Below are 17,003 nucleotides of genomic sequence, written 5' to 3'. Positions count from 1 at the left end.
GCAAAATTATTGAGTTCTTCCAGCGGAACAATATCATCATCCCCAGAATTACCCATTCATTTTTTTTTAACATCGGCTTTGGTGAAAACTGATTTCCCTACAGGCAACACCGCGACGTACAAAACACAAATACGAACGGGGAAAACGACGAGTCAACGAATGCTCAAGTCGAAAACCCGGCGCACGCACGTGGCAGTTATGTGGGCATTACAAGTCTTAGTTTTCACGCCTAAAAGTTGTGAACGTTGTGGCGGGGTGCTAAGGCGTTTGCCTCCAAAGCCGGCGGTCTCGAGTTCGAGTCCCCAAAAGACTTTTGTCAAACATGATTTTTCAACTTTTCTTTCTTCTTTTCTGAACTCTATATATGCTTGTATTTTATTCTTTTTGATTTATTCCAAAGGTTTTGAGTCGAGAATTGAAAATCAAATATAGTGCGTGAGTGCCCTTGAACAGCTTTCCCACAATCCCGTATTCTATTTTTAGTAAAGGATATCCCCAAGGAAAGGTCAAAGAGCATATATGTATCACCGCGTGTCGACTGCTGGTAATAGTAGTTAATTACTTCTAGTATAATAGACTTCTGGCAGTATATATTTGTATAAATGTCCCTTTCCCATACGAAATGAACATATATGGCCATAATATAAGAAACCTATAAGTTTCTTATTAGAAACATATAAGTTTCATATATGACGGGTGGACTGGGTGGCCGAGTGGTAACGCACTTGCGCTCGGAAGCGAGAGGTTGCGTGTTCGACCCTGGGTCAGGCCGCAATTTTCTCCCCCCTTTCCTAACCTAGGTGGTGGGTTCAAGTGCTAGTCTTTCGGATGAGACGAAAAACCGAGGTCCCTTCGTGTACACTACATTGGGGTGTGCACGTTAAAGATCCCACGATTGACAAAAGGGTCTTTCCTGGCAAAATTGCATAGGCATAGATAAAAATGTCCACCAAATACCCGTTTGACTTGGAATAAAGGCCGTGAAAGGTGAATGCTCGCCTAATAGGCTACTGAGCTTTACTGGCCGATGTGAATGCGTTATATATTGTGTGTAAAAAATGTCTGTTTGTCTGTCTGTCTGTCAAAAATTCCATTTCAAACGGCAGAAATTAATATGTAAGCGCCTAGGGCTATATCTAGATTAGGCGCATAAAAATGATCACAATAATAATAATAATAATGACAAGTAAAAAGCTGTGTATGTCAGTTATAGCAGAGACATACATACAGAGATGCGAAGCGAGGCCTCTCGCGATGAACTCTTGGGGTACCGCGCCTGGCGGTCAGCGTGACCTCGCGCGATTGTCAGCCATCATCTAAGTCAGCTAAGTTGTTCGCTTGCTCTCTGACACCGATTTGAAGTGCTTTTTTGTCATATTTCTTTGGATATATCTAGCTTCAGACTAGAGATATCAGTGGTAAGTAAACTTGATTCATATTCCGTAGCTTCAATAGTGTGCACACGAACGCATTTGAGAGGATTGGGTTCCCGAAGTGAGTCAAAAACACGGTTCCCTGCGGCCATTGTTCTAAGTCCATGCCTCGTGGAGGCAATGTTTGGGAGCTAATATTTTCTTTTGTACGCAACGTTACTTTCTCTTAACTGGCAAATGCATTACTGGTGTATACATGAATCTGTTTGTATAAATTTTGACGCTCTGTAATTAAATTTGATGCTTTTAAGTCTCACTCAAGTGGTTCTCGCACTTACACTGGTGTGTGAATAAAAAGTTTTTAAGGAGAAATGAGCGAAATTGCTTACTTTAGGATTCATCTTCTAATCACCAAATGATGCAATAATCTTTTTCTTGTGATTTTCTGTTTCTCTTGAGTGCAAATAATGAACACTTTGCATGTTTTATTATCTATGATTTTCTATGAAACAGTTATAATTCTTTAAAAACACAACAATTGCCAGCTTGGCGCCAGTGGGAGGATTACTTGCCCCTGCCGTAGGCGAAGATACCGCGAGCTGGAAGACAGCGCTTCGCATCTCTTCTATCTATGTCTCTGGTTATAGGAATAGGTTTCTTATAAGTCTCTTATATGAAAAAGACCCCAATTCATATATGAATCATTTAATCACATATTCTTACTCCAATTCTTATGAATGCATTGACTTTAGTCCCACATGCTAGATGTCGAAAAACCTCTCAAATTACCTGCCCTTAGTAGGGTGGTAACCAAGCTAAAAGCGACGCCATAGCCGTTGCTATGGCCTGACCTTGCTCGGTTACCCATAACACCCTGCGCACCACGTGAGCGCCAGCATCCGTAATAATCATTCTCGACTTTCGACAACACACGGTGGACGTGTCCGAATTTCGCTCTCACTTTGGCCTTCACATGCCTGCTCGTCCTTGAGACTAGCCGGTTCTTGGGGGTCTACCTGTCCGTCTACCTTTTGGTGAGATCTTTCCTGTTTATGTTTGGTATAAATGTTGATAGCTTTGTGTTGAACGCGCACGCAGAAGTTTTTTGTTCTGGGTGACTGTTTTTCGCCGGTCTTAAAATGGCCGACAACAAAGCTAAACGTGGCGCGAGACTGGAAGGTGACAAGGCTCTTAGCCTGGTTTAGAAAACTATACCTAAGAGTAGCCTAAGAACTTTGATTTGCCTATTATGCGGGTCTTAGATCCGTCAAACAGCACTTCTTTTTATGTTCCTATCCCTCCGAGGGCGGGTTCAGTTCTTTCACAGCTCGCTTCCCCTGTTGGGGTTAATTAGCCTTTAGGCTTCTTATAGACTTTTTGTTGGATCGTCGTCGGGGCGACTGATGGGGGGGGGGGGGGGTGGCCGTGTGGCTATTCTTTCCCCTTTCTCTGCGTAAGAGGAATCAGTCAATGTCCTCCTTTTGGGGGGACTTAACGATGTTTTGGTCTGTATTCTCAGCTGTTTCAGGCGCGATCGGCGGTTCCCGCCCTCCCGTTCGTCAGCTTCGCACTGTGGTCAAGTGCAAATGGCCTGTTCGGTTCAGCCCGTTTTTTGCCTCTGGTGGCTCTGGGCTGTTCTCGAGCACCCCTTCCTTTTAGGAGGGGGGGCCTGCTCCCTGCCTGCGTCTAACCACTCTGATTACCGCCGGTACTTCACAGTGTGTTACGCAGCCCCCCGCCAATGGGGGGGGATAGGGGGGGCGCTCCTGCGTCGCACCGTCGCCTGGTGCAATCGGCCAGTTCGGTTCAGTCCTTTCTGCCACTGGTAGACTGGGTTGTTCGCGAGCACTCTTTCCTTTAGGAGAGGGGGCCAGCTCCCCGCCTGCGTTGGCCGCTCGGCTTGCTTTAAAAACAGCACTGCTGGGTCGGTCATGCAGCCCCCTTACCGTGAGGAAGGGGGAGTGGGGGGGCACGGTAAGTCACGGCCAGGGCTTGTCCCACTCTGCCCTTTGCGGGCAGGGGGCCGTGTTAGCTTCCCACCCTTTCCCGCCCCCCGGGCGCGTTCGGGTGGCGGCTTTCCAGGCTACGTTACATACCCCTTCTCTGCTCCATTTGGGGCAGGGTGGGGGGGCTATCGGTGGCCCACTCTTTCCCGCCCACCGGGCGGGATCGGGTGGGGGCTGGAGTAGCGTTCCACCCTTTCCCTCCCTCTGAGTTGGACGGGGTGGGCGCTGTTGGACTGTCTTCACAGTCTGTGCCTCAATTGTCCTGGCCCGACAATCGTTCGCCTCCCCTATCGGGGTGGGCGGGCGGTGGGCTATAGGACTACGGCAGGTGGACGGAGGGGGGTCGGCCGTTGCTCGGTTCGTCTCTCTCCGTCGCTCTTACTGCTGTGACGAGCCACCCCCCTCCCCATCTGGGGCATGGAGTGGCTCAGGCCTTTCTACACAGCGGGGGTGCTATGTACGGCTTTCCAGGCTACGTTACATACTCCTTCTCTGCTCCTTTTGGGACAGGTGGCTGTGTTAGCTGCCCGCGCTTGTCGCGGGTCCACCCTTTCCCTCCCTCTGGGTTGGACGGGGTGGGCGCTGTTAGACTGTCTTCACAGTCTGTGCCTCAATGGTCCTGGCCTGACAATCGTTCTCCTCCTCTATCGAGGCCTTTCTACACAGCGGGGGTGCTATGTACGGCTTTCCAGGCTACGTTACATACTCCTTCTCTGCTCCATTTGGGACAGGTGGCTGTGTTAGCTGCCCGCGCTCGTCGCGGGTAGCGGTCGCGGAACAATGAGCTTGACTCTCTTTTGTTCTCGGCAGGGTGTCTCGCACAGTGGTCAGGGAACAATGAGCTTTGCTCCGTTTTGTTCTCTGCACGGGCTGTGCCGGCTGTCTACCTGGGACAGGCGGAGACAGAATATACTCTTTCTCTCCAGTCTCCCATTCTTTGTATTCACAATGGTCTGCGGGGACTCGGCTATAGTATCACCTGGCCAGTGGTCATTGTCCTTAGCCAGCATAGGTCACCCCTCCCCCCTCCTAGGGGTGGGTGAGTGATAGGGCTACTTGACTTTGGCAGGTGGACGAGCGAGGATCGGCCGTTTACGGCCGTTTCTCTGTTTCAGTCCTTACCCCCTCTAGGGGTTGCGGCTGTGCTGGACCACCCCCCTCCCCACTTGGGGTGAGTTGTGGTTCAAACCAGGTAGTCTGGTTCTTAGCACTGGGATGCTTCTCTCGCACAGCGGGTGGGGTAAGATGCGCCGGGCCCGGCTTTGTCTTGTTTCTCCACTCTATCTCCTTCTCGGCAGAGATCTGTGCCAGTTACCAACCCCTCTTCCCCCCACCTCTTGTTCAGGTGGGCGGTTTTGGGTTGGCAGTCAGAGACTGATCACGCTTTTCATCCACACTCTTGGCGGTGTTATCGGCAGGAGTATTTAGTGCGCGACCTCCCCGGTCTCCCCTCCTTTTGTGTTTTACACAACTGGTGGTTAGGTTCGGACTCCTTGTTGGAGGAGGGGGAGTGTATAGGGTTGCCTACTGGTTGTAGGCTTCCCATACATAGAGCGGCTGCTGTTGCAGTTTACTTTGTCCCGGATAGGTTGGGGGTGTCTCTCTTCCTTCCTCTTCCGGGATGGCTTTGGGTTTTCACAGGCTTTCTCGCAATTTGTTTCATTTGCTGAGTCTCCGGTGATTGCCTACCTCATGCCACACTTTTGGCTTGTTCCGCACCTTAGGATAGTGGTCTTCAGCCTACACCTTTCCCGCTGCTTTATACGCAGGGGACTGCTGGCTTCGGGGTTTCAGGCTGCTTCGTCCTCACTTTTAGTGCGGAAGAAGATAGCAGGGAATTTTCAGGCTCAGGGTCTGATCCGCACTTTTTATTGCCAGGGGCTAGTTTCTGGCTTCGCTTACAGACCACAGGGAACATGGAGTTTTCATGATGTTACTCCTCCCTCTCCTCTCTGGAGGAGCTAGGATGGCATGGTTTGGAGTTTTCTGCTTTGGCTGAGACTCTCTTCTGTGCTTTCTTATAGGCAATCTTATCCTCCCTGAACGCTCTTTTGGGTTAGGGAGGATGCCTTGGATAAGGCTTTAGCCAGGCTGCTGGCAGCTTGGGCTAGGGTCGTCACTGAGCGGAGAAGTTTCTCGGTGACGTTTTAGGCCCACACTGTTTTTGCTTGGTGTGATCTCCTTCCTTTACAAGGGGTTTGATTTCATGCTGGTTGCAGGAAGCAAGGGTCAGGCTTTTTCGGGGGTTGTTAAGACCTACTCAATAGCTGGAATCTTTCCCTTCCTTCGTGGACCTCTGGCAGCGCATTTATGCGCTCCCGGTTACAAGGGGGTGTTTTGGTTCAGTGTCGCCTCCCTCTCTGCGGGAGGTGGGTCGGCATGGGCTAGAGCTTTCAGCTTTGGCTGAGATTTTCCTCGGTGCTCTCACATGAGCTTTCCTTCTGCGTTTCTGCACACAGGAAAGGGCTCGGTTTCTGGGGGTGTTGGTCTCTGGACTATCTCGGGGGCTGGTTGAGCTTTTTCAAGGTCAATCAGCTTGTCAGCTGCACTTCCTTTTGGTGTTGAACCAGGCTTTTTGCCTGGTGCTCTCAGTAACCAGGCAAAATTCCGAGCTGTCCTTATCCCAGGTTTTTTACCTGGGCATGCTGTTCGACTTTGTCTCTTGGAAGGTTTATTCTTCACACAAGAGAGAATAGGGAGGCTTTTAGCGCTTTTCACTGCCAGACTGGCACGAGAGCAGGCCTCTGCGGGGTCTTTAGACCCGATCTTCGGTCGGACGGTATCGATAGCTATGCTGGCCCTCTAGTCTTTCCTCAAGTTTTTTGGGGGGTTCGGCCTCACAGGTCTGGGACATGAGGGTCCGCCTCCAGAGTGGGTTCCTCCACGCGGGAATCCTTTTGGATCGCTCAGGGGACTTTTTTCCCTAGCTTTGTTTCCCCCTGGACTTAGACCGCTTTTTGGATGCGTTTTCGTCTAGATGGGGCCTGCAATGGCGATTGCAGTCTTGAGGCTGTGATGTAGACGTGAATCCTTGGGCTTCTCTTTTGCCTGAGGTTAGGAGCAGTAGCTCTTAGTCTACTAGCCTTTCCTTTTTGGCTATTTACAGGCATGTCCTGTTGCATTCGGGCAATTCGTCTGTTGCTTCTTATGTGAACTAGCTGGGGTGAGCAAGTTCTCACTCCCTGTCAGACAGAGTATAAGGGATTCTGATTGGGTTTTCACACTAAATCATTTTCTCAGGGGAATTTCTCCCCGGCCAGCTCTGCGATCGGGCCGACTCGCTCAACAGGTCCTCTCAGGGCTTGCTCAGGGGTTGGCCCATCTGCTTACGGGTCTGGAGGCGTGCTGTTTGTGTTTTAGATCATGGGTTCTTACTCTGTTCTTTGGGCACGAAGCATATATTTCCTCCACTTTATCTGTGTATGCTCCTTGTTTGGCCTCTTTGGCCAATTGGGGATTTAGAGCGGGGGTGCAACTCCTTAGCGCCCCTCTCTCAAGCCAGGTGGTTTTTCACCTCTGTTTCAGTTTTTGGCTTTGGGCAGCTGGGCCTCTTCTTTGAGGTTCCGGCGTCTCGGCTATCTCAGCTGTTTTGAAACAAATAGGCCTCTCTTCTGTGGCTCATGGCCCTCTTGTGGGCATGATCAAGGACCTTGTTTTATGAGGTTTAGAGGCTCCCCCTTGGTTAGCGCGTGGGACTTTGTTCTACTTACTCTGGGCCTCAGCCCTATAGGGCAGTGAGGCGCATGCGTTTTTGGGGTTTGCCAGAGGATGTAGCCTTAGGGCTTTTGGTGCCGTTTGTTCACGGTTTTTGGCCAGGTTTTGGGGTTTCAGAAACCTGGTCAATATCCTCTGGTGTTTGATTCCCTCCTCTTGGGAGGATTTTCGCTCCGGGAGATTCGGATTTTCTAACTGTCTGGTTAGACTTTTTTAATCCCTTTTTTGACGTTACTGTCTTTTGGAACCACGAGCTTTAGCTCAGGTTCTTATGTCTTTACAATGGAGCGAAAGAGACATCTTTTATTTGTCTCTCTCTAGGGGCTCTGCTACATTTATTGCCGTGTTGCGTTCTGGTCGCCTAGGCGAAGCTTTGCAAACGGCTTACTGGAGGTCAGATGATGTGTTCATCGGTTTCTATCTTTGGGATTTCTCCTGCACGCGGCTAGACGGCTCCAGTTCATTGCTGGTTTTAGTTGCTGCAGGGCAGGTTCTTACAAGGACATAAGTAGGTTCCCTCCACCTTTAGGAGGAATCTGCATTCATAAGAATTGGAGTAAGAATATGTGATTAAATCGAAAATTTTTAATTAAATTTTGATTTAATATAATATACTTACCCAATTCTTATAGTTAATACCCTCCCATCCGTCCCCGCTGGATTATGTCCTTGGGGGTTTGTTTGACTAATAGTCTCGAATGATTATTACGGATGCTGGCGCTCACGTGGTGCGCAGGGTGTTATGGGTAACCGAGCAAGGTCAGGCCATAGCAACGGCTATGGCGTCGCTTTTAGCTTGGTTACCACCCTACTAAGGGCAGGTAATTTGAGAGGTTTTTCGACATCTAGCATGTGGGACTAAAGTCAATGCATTCATAAGAATTGGGTAAGTATATTATATTAAATCAAAATTTAATTAAAAATTTTCGATATATGAGAACCTGCACTTCCCGAAACCTAGTTTTCTTATATGTTTCTTATATGAATCTTATATGAGTCTTATATGAATCAGAATTTAGGACTTAGAAAATGTTTGGATCATGCTGAATAACTGGTAATACTGCTGGCTTTCATATATGTTTCATTTATGAACAGGAAGTTGATGGTTTGCCTTGAGCATTATCTCCCCCTGATAGAACGGCCATGTTGGATGGAATTCAAACTTCTTTGTGACAGCAGCTCTGTAAATGTTAAGCAAAAAATCAGTGAAAGAGCAGGACTTAAATGCAGAATTCTTACAGAAATGATTTGACTTGATGTATGAACATGTGAAGAGAATGTTTATATCATGCTGATGTTTTTGGGTCAACACCTTATTGACAGGTTTGTGTTTTTATTGAAAATCCAATTTCCCTCCATTACTGTATTGTTTTTGCTCTAGTTCTGGTTCTGCCTGCATGGTGATCAGTGATCTAGAGATCTGGTGGGTTTTTTCCTCAAACTGAACAAAAATTCAGTAAAGATATATCCAGATAAGGTATTTTTCCGTTGGATTCATTATAATTCAAAGTCAAGACAGTTTAGTTGGGTTAAGCAGGTCATTTTTGCTGTTATTTCCCTTGTAAACACAAATGTAGGTCAATGTCGTGTGTCTAGTATTTAGTCCTGTAAGTGTCATATAAGAGGCAAAAAAGGAAAATGTAGGTTTCATATAAGATTCCTATAAGTTTCATATATGAACATTTCATATAAGAGACCTATAGGTTTCATATAAGAGAATATAAGGTTCATATAAGAGACCTATATGAGTTCAGGTCGGTGCGTCCCGCTAGCGCTACGTGTCATTTGTGCTACGTATCGTTTGCGCTATTTTCTGTAGTGCTATCGACACAAATTGCCAAGAACAGTAGTGCTATCGGCACGTAGTGCTATTGCCACAATTCACACATGCCATTATCACTACGTCTCAATAGAACTACGTGTCGATATCACTATTTTTGAAAAACCAATTAATGTAGCACTACGTGTCGATAGCCCTACGTGTCGAGAGCACTATACTACATGTTCAAACGGCAGACACTTCCCTTTGTGTTAGCGTGTGAGTGTGTATATATATATTGTCTGCATGGCTGTCTGTCGGATCTGTCTGTCTCTGTCTCTGTGTGTGTGCGTGTGTGTGTGTGTGTGTCTCTGACTCTCTCTCTCTCTTTTCACCACGTATTAATTTCATGGTTGTTGGTGTGTGGTTTGTTTTTTTGATTTTGTTCTTCCCCCATCCCCCGTGGTTTTTATACGAGTCTGTGGCCTTAGTATAATAAACCATTCTGAGCTCTCTCTCTCTCTCTCGCTCCCTCTCCCCCCCCCCCCCCCCTCTCTGCACCTCTCAATCGCTCTTTCTCTGTACTTCTTTAAAATCGCTCTCTCCTTGTCTCTCCCGCTCTCCTCTCCATCTGTCTTTCTGTCTTCTCTCGCTCTTTCTTTCTCGCTCGCTCTTTCCCCCTCCCCCCTCTCTACCTCTCTCTCGCATGATACCGTATATACATACACGGATGTTTTTCTGTGTGTGAGTTTGTGTGTACGATACTGTGTGTACGTATGCATTTGTGCGTGTGTGTGTGTGTGTGTGTGTAAAGATACACACACACACACACACACACACACACACACACACACACACTGAAACAGACACACACACGCACACACATACACCGACATACATATACACGTACAAACCAGGAGTGAGAGAGAGAGAAAAAGGAGAAAGAGAGAGTCGTCAGTAAGTAGTGGTATTGACACGTAGCGATAATGACACGTAGCGCTAAAAGATGTAGTGCTGTCGACACGTAGTGATAATGAACGAATGATAGCGTCCATTCATCGACAAATTATTTGTAGCACTAATCAACGTAGCGATAGCGGCACGTAGCACAAATGACACGTAGGACAAATGACACGTAGCACAAATGACACGTAGCGCTAGCGATACGCACCCATTCAGGTTATAGGTTTCATATATGATTCATATAAGTTTCTTATAAGAATTTACCTCAGTTGCATTTAAAATACCTATAGTATAAGCCCCATATATGATTCTGTCATATAAGAATCTTATATGAATGGGGTCCAATTTCTTATAAGTTCATTTCGTACAACCGAGAGGATCGATGCCTTAATTGCTCATTTCTCTTGCCTTGATGTTGCTTTCTGTTATTGATTGTGAATACCCATGACACTGACCTTAGTTTTAAGAACTGTTAACTATTACAGGCGTTTCGCATTGATGCACCCGTTCTGGTGGACATGCACCATGGGTCAGTACGCTACAGAGAAGAATCAAAGGGACTGGCGACAGAAGACAGGGAGATGCCACATGAAGGCAACACAGACCTTGACCAGAAGAAACACTACTTCTACCACACCAGGCTCAACAATTTTGGTGGTGGTAATTTAAAGGATGCAATCTCCTCTTTGTCTGTGTCGGTCTGTTTGACTGAAAAAAAGTGTGTCCCCAAAGTATGTACAAGTGTTTCAAACACTCCTTGAACTTCATACATGTACAAAACTGTATGCTGGAAGAGATCTTCTTTAAGGCTGGAGTCTTAACCCCTTGTAAAAAGGGATATACTTTTTTAAATGGGAACTTTTTTGTATGTTCAAGGAGACTACTGAGGCCAAAACTTCCAAATAAAATAGCATTTAGCATGCTAATTTCCAAGTTAACAACTGAAACTTGAGTATGGGGTATCAGGCTTTTCTGCAAAACCACTACTGATGACATTTTTAAGATTCTTACGTCGATATGTAAAAAAAATAATAAATCGACAATCAAATGATCACACCTGAAGAAGAGTGATGGAACATTAATATATGCTTGAGCAGAGTTTAGCCTGGAAGAAAAAGACAATGGGACATTTGTCCCCCTCAACCAAATTCTGATGGGACATTACATAGTCGAAGGCAAAAACGCACAAAGCCGCAGGCTAGGTGGTCCGAAAATGCTTTTGTCGAAAGATGCAAAATAGTGCTATTTAGTGCCATATGATGATATGAGAATTTGCCAGTGTATCCGGATAGTGTCTGTGTGTTTGTCTGTGTTTCGATCGATATCGCTTCTGTTCACAGTTTCAACAGAGGTAATCGCGCAAGCACAGATAGTTCGCAGTTTTGTTAGACTGTGAGTGTGAATAGTACAGTTCTAAATGGTTCTGTAGAACAAGCTTGAATGCTTGATTGGGAGAACTGGAAACACATTGAATAGTGAGTCATGTTTTGTACTGTTAACATCAATTCAGATTTGTTCAACATTTGTTTCAGATGCAGACAAAGCAAAGGAGGATGCCTTCAAATTTTACTACGTGACAAAAGGGCCAGCCAGAGCCCACGGGAAGAAGGTGTTCTATGTGTATGGTCAGGGGTGGGAGGCAAAGGACAGCACGCATGTCCATCCAACACAGACAGCGCAAGAGGGAGAGGACTTTGCATGGCCCAGCAGACATGGCCCCAATGATCTTCTCTACAATGTTCACATCACAGGCTCCAGTAAGTCACAGTTCCCCTTACACATACTGGAATAAGAATAACTTTACAATAGACGTTTTCCAGAAATAACTCCGTCAGGATTTTTAAGCGTTGTGGTAGAGTAAAGTGCTGCAGTGTTCACATGGCAGACTTGCTACAAACTTTTGCCCAAGTTTCAAACGATTTTAGTCGGCGGCAAGTCAAATCAAAATCGCTGCCCATGTGAACAGCACAAACTCACAAACTAGTTTTAAGCAGCGATTCTCGCCAGACTTAGCCTTTCGGGATTGTCCGGTCGTCCTCGTTGTTTTCCGGAGAAGGGAAGACTTAGAGCTAACCCAAGTAACCTTCCCACATGGATCCCATGTGGGCCCCAAGTGGGATTTGATTACGACTTCCAGTGGGAGCCCAGTGGGAAGTAAATGGGACACCAGTGGGAAACGGGTTGGACACGACTGGGAAACGGGTGGGGCACGAGTGGGATCAGGGTGGGGCACGAGTGGGATTCACGGGTGGAAAACGAGTGGGATTCAGGTAGGAAGCGAGTGGGATTCAGGTGGGAAGCAAGTGGGATTCAGGTGGGAAACAAGTGGGGTTTATATCGGAAACGTGTGGGACTTCTTCTTAATTCTTCTTCTTCTGACTTCCGTAGAGGACTGGGTTCTTGCGAACGTCTCAGAGTCCTGCGAATTTAAAAATCATCAATGTATAAAAATAAAAAATAAAAACCAAGAACAACTGATACACACAGATACATATTCAAGCACACACACACTAGTTTTTAATCACTCAAATCAACTTGACGCTGGATTACGAGCGCGCGCGCAGCCACGTGGGAAAGCCGTGTTGATGCGTTCATCAACCTTCGAGTTTGACAGTAATCCCACTAATCGTCTTCGCTTTGTTGAATATGAAGCCGCCATTATATTACTCTGTGTTCTTCAGATGTAATCTTTGATCCATGCACATGCAATACTTGCGTGCACGGAACATATTCACAGTATATTCGCCGGCAATTGTAGCAAATTTCAAACACTCTCAATCGGCAGGCCCAACGCAGAACTGAACAGGGCAGAATAATAGTCTCGCAGTGAAAACAAAAATCCTTGAAAATATTTAGTCATCACGTGAGTAAATAAACCATTCTAGAGACAACAGTTGTTATTAAGAGAACTGCAATAATTACACACATATAAAATACTTCGGTGTATTTTGAATGATAGTATTCTTCAACGTTTGCTACGATTCAAACGAGTCTAGTGTAAACAGCGTGTGCTGTGACGTCACCGATCTCGATGGGGCAACTTGCAGACTCGCGCAGTGTGACTCGCGCTCGCAGTGTCGGAACATTTTCCTCGCACGCTGTGTGGGAACGAAGAGGGAATTCCCACTTTTATCCCATTTCTGTTGAAGTGCAAGCTTGTTTCCCAGAGACTAAGGGACGGCCCAGGTCTACACCACTTTTTTCCCATAACTTTGACTGTGGGAGTTCTGTGGGATGGGAGTGGGCCCACTCTCCCATCCTCTTCCCACTTATTCACCACTGGGAAACCAGTGGGAATTCAATGTGCGTGTTACTTGGGAACCAATCAGTAAGCGCGATTAGAAAAGTCTGGACAAAATCGCTGACGAGTCACGGCCGAGTCGAGCAGTGCTCAATTGAGTTTTGGAGTCGCTGACAAGTCTGGCCTGAATCGTTTCTAAATCACTGGGGCTGTTCACATGGCAGACTTTTCGCCGATTCGGCCTCAACGACTCAGGAGCGATTTTCAAACGACTAAAGTTGGGCAAAAGTTGGTTGCAAGTCTGCCATGTGAACAGCACTTAAGAGCTCCTAGCGAAGCAATTAAGTACCACCACAAGTGAATGAAATACTACAAGTTCCCATCCCTGTTCATTGGCTCTATCGACGCCCATTTTTAACCGCTTGCTTCCCTTTATATAATAAACCGTCCATCTCTATGAGTCATGCGTTAGTCTTTACTTTTGTGGTCCCGGGTTCAATTCGCTTCGACGGCAATTTTGTTTTTATTTTTTTCTGAACTCATAATTCTTGTATTTTATTCATTTGCTTCATTCCAAACATTTTGGGTTATATGAAATGAATCGAAATAATTAAAAAAAAGTTGCCTATATATTCAGTACTTCCAGCGGGACAATATATATTTTTTAAATTTTTTTGGTAACATCGGCTTTGGTGAAAATTGATTGCCCTAATAGGCAACACCGCGACTCCATGATATCAAGAAAACGTACAAAACACAAATACGAACGGGGAAAACTACGAGTCAACAAATGCGCGATTCAAAAACTGACCCGGGCTCGTGGCAGTTATGTGTTGGCAGTTCAACTCTTAGTTTTCACGCCTAAAGGGTAAGCGGCGTTGTGGCAGGGTGGTAAGACATTTGCCTCTAAAGCCGGCGGTCTCGGGTTCGAGTCCCCATAGACTTTTGTAAAACATGATTTTTGGAAAAAAAATTTCTTCTTTTCTGAACTCTATATTCTTGTAATTTATTCTTTTTACATTTAGTCAAGTTTTGACTAAATGTTTTAACATAGAGGGGGAATCGAGACAAGGGTCATGGTGTGTGTGTGTGTGTGTGTGTGTGTGTGTGTGTGTGTGTGTGTGTGTGTGTGTGTGTGTGTGTGTGTGTGTGTGTAGAGCGATTCAGAGTAAACTACTGGACCGATCTTTATGAAATTTGACATGAGAGTTCCTGGGTATGATATCCCCGGACGTTTTTTTTTCATTTTTTCGATAAATGTCTTTGATGACGTCATATCCGGCTTTTTGTAAAAGTTGAGGCGGCACTGTCACACCCTCATTTTTCAATCAAATTGATTGAAATTTTGGCCAAGCAATCTTCGACGAAGGCTGGACTTCGGTATTGCATTTCAGCTTGGTGGCTTAAAAATTAATTAATGACTTTGGTCATTAAAAATCTGAAAATTGTAAAAAAAAAATTATAAAACGATCCAAATTTACGTTCATCTTATTCTTCATCATTTTCTGATTCCAAAAACATATAAATATGTTATATTTGGATTAAAAACAAGCTCTGAAAATTAAAAAAATTAAAAATTATGATCAAAATAAAATTTTCGAAATCAATTTAAAAACACTTTCATCTTATTCCTTGTCGGTTCCTGATTCCAAAAACATATAGATATGATATGTTTGGATTAAAAACACGCTCAGAAAGTTAAAACGAAGAGAGGTACAGTAAAGCGTGCTATGAAGCACGGCGCAACCGCTACCGTGCCAAACAGGCTCGTCACTTTCACTGCCTTTTGCACTAGCGGCGGACTACGTTCAATTTCATTCTGTGAGTTCCACAGCTTGACTAAATGTAGTAATTTCGCCTTACGCGACTTGTTGATTTATCCCAAAGGGTTTGAGTCGTGTATTGAAAATCGAATATAGTGCGTGAGTGGCAGAGTGCCCTTGAACAGCTTTCCCATAATCCTGTATTCTATTTTTAATATGGGACATCCCCAAGGAAAGGTCAAAGGGCATATGTATCACCGCGTGTCGACTGCTGGTAATAGTAGATAAATTAGTTCTACACTTATCGCCATAAAAAACTAAACCACATACAACAAAGAGTTTTATTTTTCATCAATTAGTTTTTATGCAGTGTACCGGAGACCTAGGACACCCCCCAAAATTCAAATTTGCAAAAGCAAATTTGCAGACACTAAAATAAAAAAAATAAAAATATAAGCAAGAGTGTCACTCACAGCGATAAAAAGCGTGCGAGTTCAGTCTGCTGCGCTAGACTGGGTTTTCATGTTGGAAGACCTGTTTTTCGTATTGTTGTTTCGTGTTCACATTTCCATACCACCCAAGCGCGTTGTTGCTTTTGTACTAAAATTGATCCCTAATTGTAATATTCATTTGTGTTGAAGTGTGCAAAATTCTGAATTTTTGCAACTATACTGAAAAGAGTTATTACAGTTTAATCAAACTTTTCTGAAAAGTTCCAGTATGTCAAAAAACCTCATCGAAACGCCATGATATTTTACACACTCTTTTGCAATTGTATTAACAATATTCATGTCAAATTTAAAAGCAATACCACTAGCCAATACCAAACTACAGGGTTTTTACCCACATAGCCCACACAAAATGATGCGAAATCAAGCCTTTTACAGCTTTTGACGAGGCTGACACCAGTCTTCTTCAAAATGGCAAAACAACACTGCTAGGCACAACAGCTGAACCAAATCAATTTGTGTGGGTAAAAAATGAGTTGTTCTTTAATTTGAGATAAAAAAAAACAGGGTCACTCTTGCTTATTTTGATTTTTTGTGTATTTTAGTGTCTGCAAATTTGCTTTTGCGAATTTGATTTTGGGGGGTGTCCTAGGTCTCCGGTACACTGCATAAAAACTAATTGATGAAAAATGAAATCCAACGGTGGGGGAATAAATGACCTTTCTGGCAATATACTTGGTTTGACTATAACTGGCTGCATCACAAAGTTCTACAGCTAAATGTATGTGTTTAGTTTTTTATGGCGATTAGTGTAGATAATGGACTTCTGGTACCACGCTTTAACCTGCAATGAAGGTTAACAACTATGATGTGTATGTGCGCTCAATTTACCAAGTTAATTCACCATTAAATTACATATTCTTACCGCAATTCTCATAAATGCATTGACTTCAATCTCACGTGCTAGATGTCGAAACACTACTCAAATTACCTGCCCTTGTAAGGGTGGTAACCAAGCTAAAAAACAGACGCCATAGCCGTTGCTATGACCTGACCCCACTTGGTTATCCACAACCCCCCGCGCACCACGTGAGCGCCAGCATCCGGAATAATCATTCTCGACTTTCGACGATGCACGTAAGATGTGCGGAATTCGACTGCTCACTTGGACTTCACTAGCCCTCGTCTTTAAGACGATCCAGGCTTGTGGGGGCCTTTACCTGTTCGCCATTCATTTGGTGAGATCTGCCCTTTTTGTTGAATTGAATTGTTGTTGTTAGCTGCTTGTTTTTACAGCCGCTTCAGAAATTTACTTTTCTGGTGGGCTACGGTTCGGCCATTTAGCTTTTCCAAGATGGCCGATAGCAAGCAGTAACTTAGTGCGAGGCAGGAAAGGGAGAAGGCTTATAGCCTTATTTAGAAACCTCCGTGCGGGTCGACGACCCTTTGAGTAGTACTCCTTTTGTAGTAGCTATTCAGGCGGATAAGGTTTCGTTTTTTCTCCCCAGCCCGCATCTCCTCTTAAGGAGAATTAGTCAGTGTCTTCCACTTTCGGTGGGCTTAACGATGAAATATGTGTTTTTATTTCTCAGCAGTTTCAGGCACGATCGGCGGTTCCCGCTCTCCCGCCCACTGTGGCGGACACTTCCTTGCTGGCTGGAGGGGGCCCTTCGGCCTTGGCGACGTCTGCCGGCGTACTCCTTGGCAGCCGTCCTACTTCAGCTTCGCACCGTGG

The 17,003-nt window shown here is 45.2% G+C and overlaps 1 protein-coding gene across 1 annotated transcript in view; it reads left to right on the top strand.

Moving 5' to 3' along the window:
* LOC138966243 (uncharacterized) overlaps positions 1 to 17,003 on the top strand; it is a 44,021-nt gene that overhangs the window by 11,497 nt on the left and 15,521 nt on the right. The window contains exons 2-3 of the mRNA XM_070338387.1: positions 10,301 to 10,475; positions 11,348 to 11,572. Of these exons, the coding sequence (XP_070194488.1) occupies positions 10,301 to 10,475; positions 11,348 to 11,572 (400 nt within the window). The remainder of the gene's footprint in view (positions 1 to 10,300; positions 10,476 to 11,347; positions 11,573 to 17,003) is intronic.

This window comes from Littorina saxatilis, linkage group LG5, assembly GCF_037325665.1.
Source record: "Littorina saxatilis isolate snail1 linkage group LG5, US_GU_Lsax_2.0, whole genome shotgun sequence".
Taxonomy (NCBI): domain Eukaryota; kingdom Metazoa; phylum Mollusca; class Gastropoda; order Littorinimorpha; family Littorinidae; genus Littorina; species Littorina saxatilis.
The sequence above is the reverse complement of the archived record's forward strand: the minus strand, read 5'-3'. Positions and strand labels throughout refer to the sequence as shown.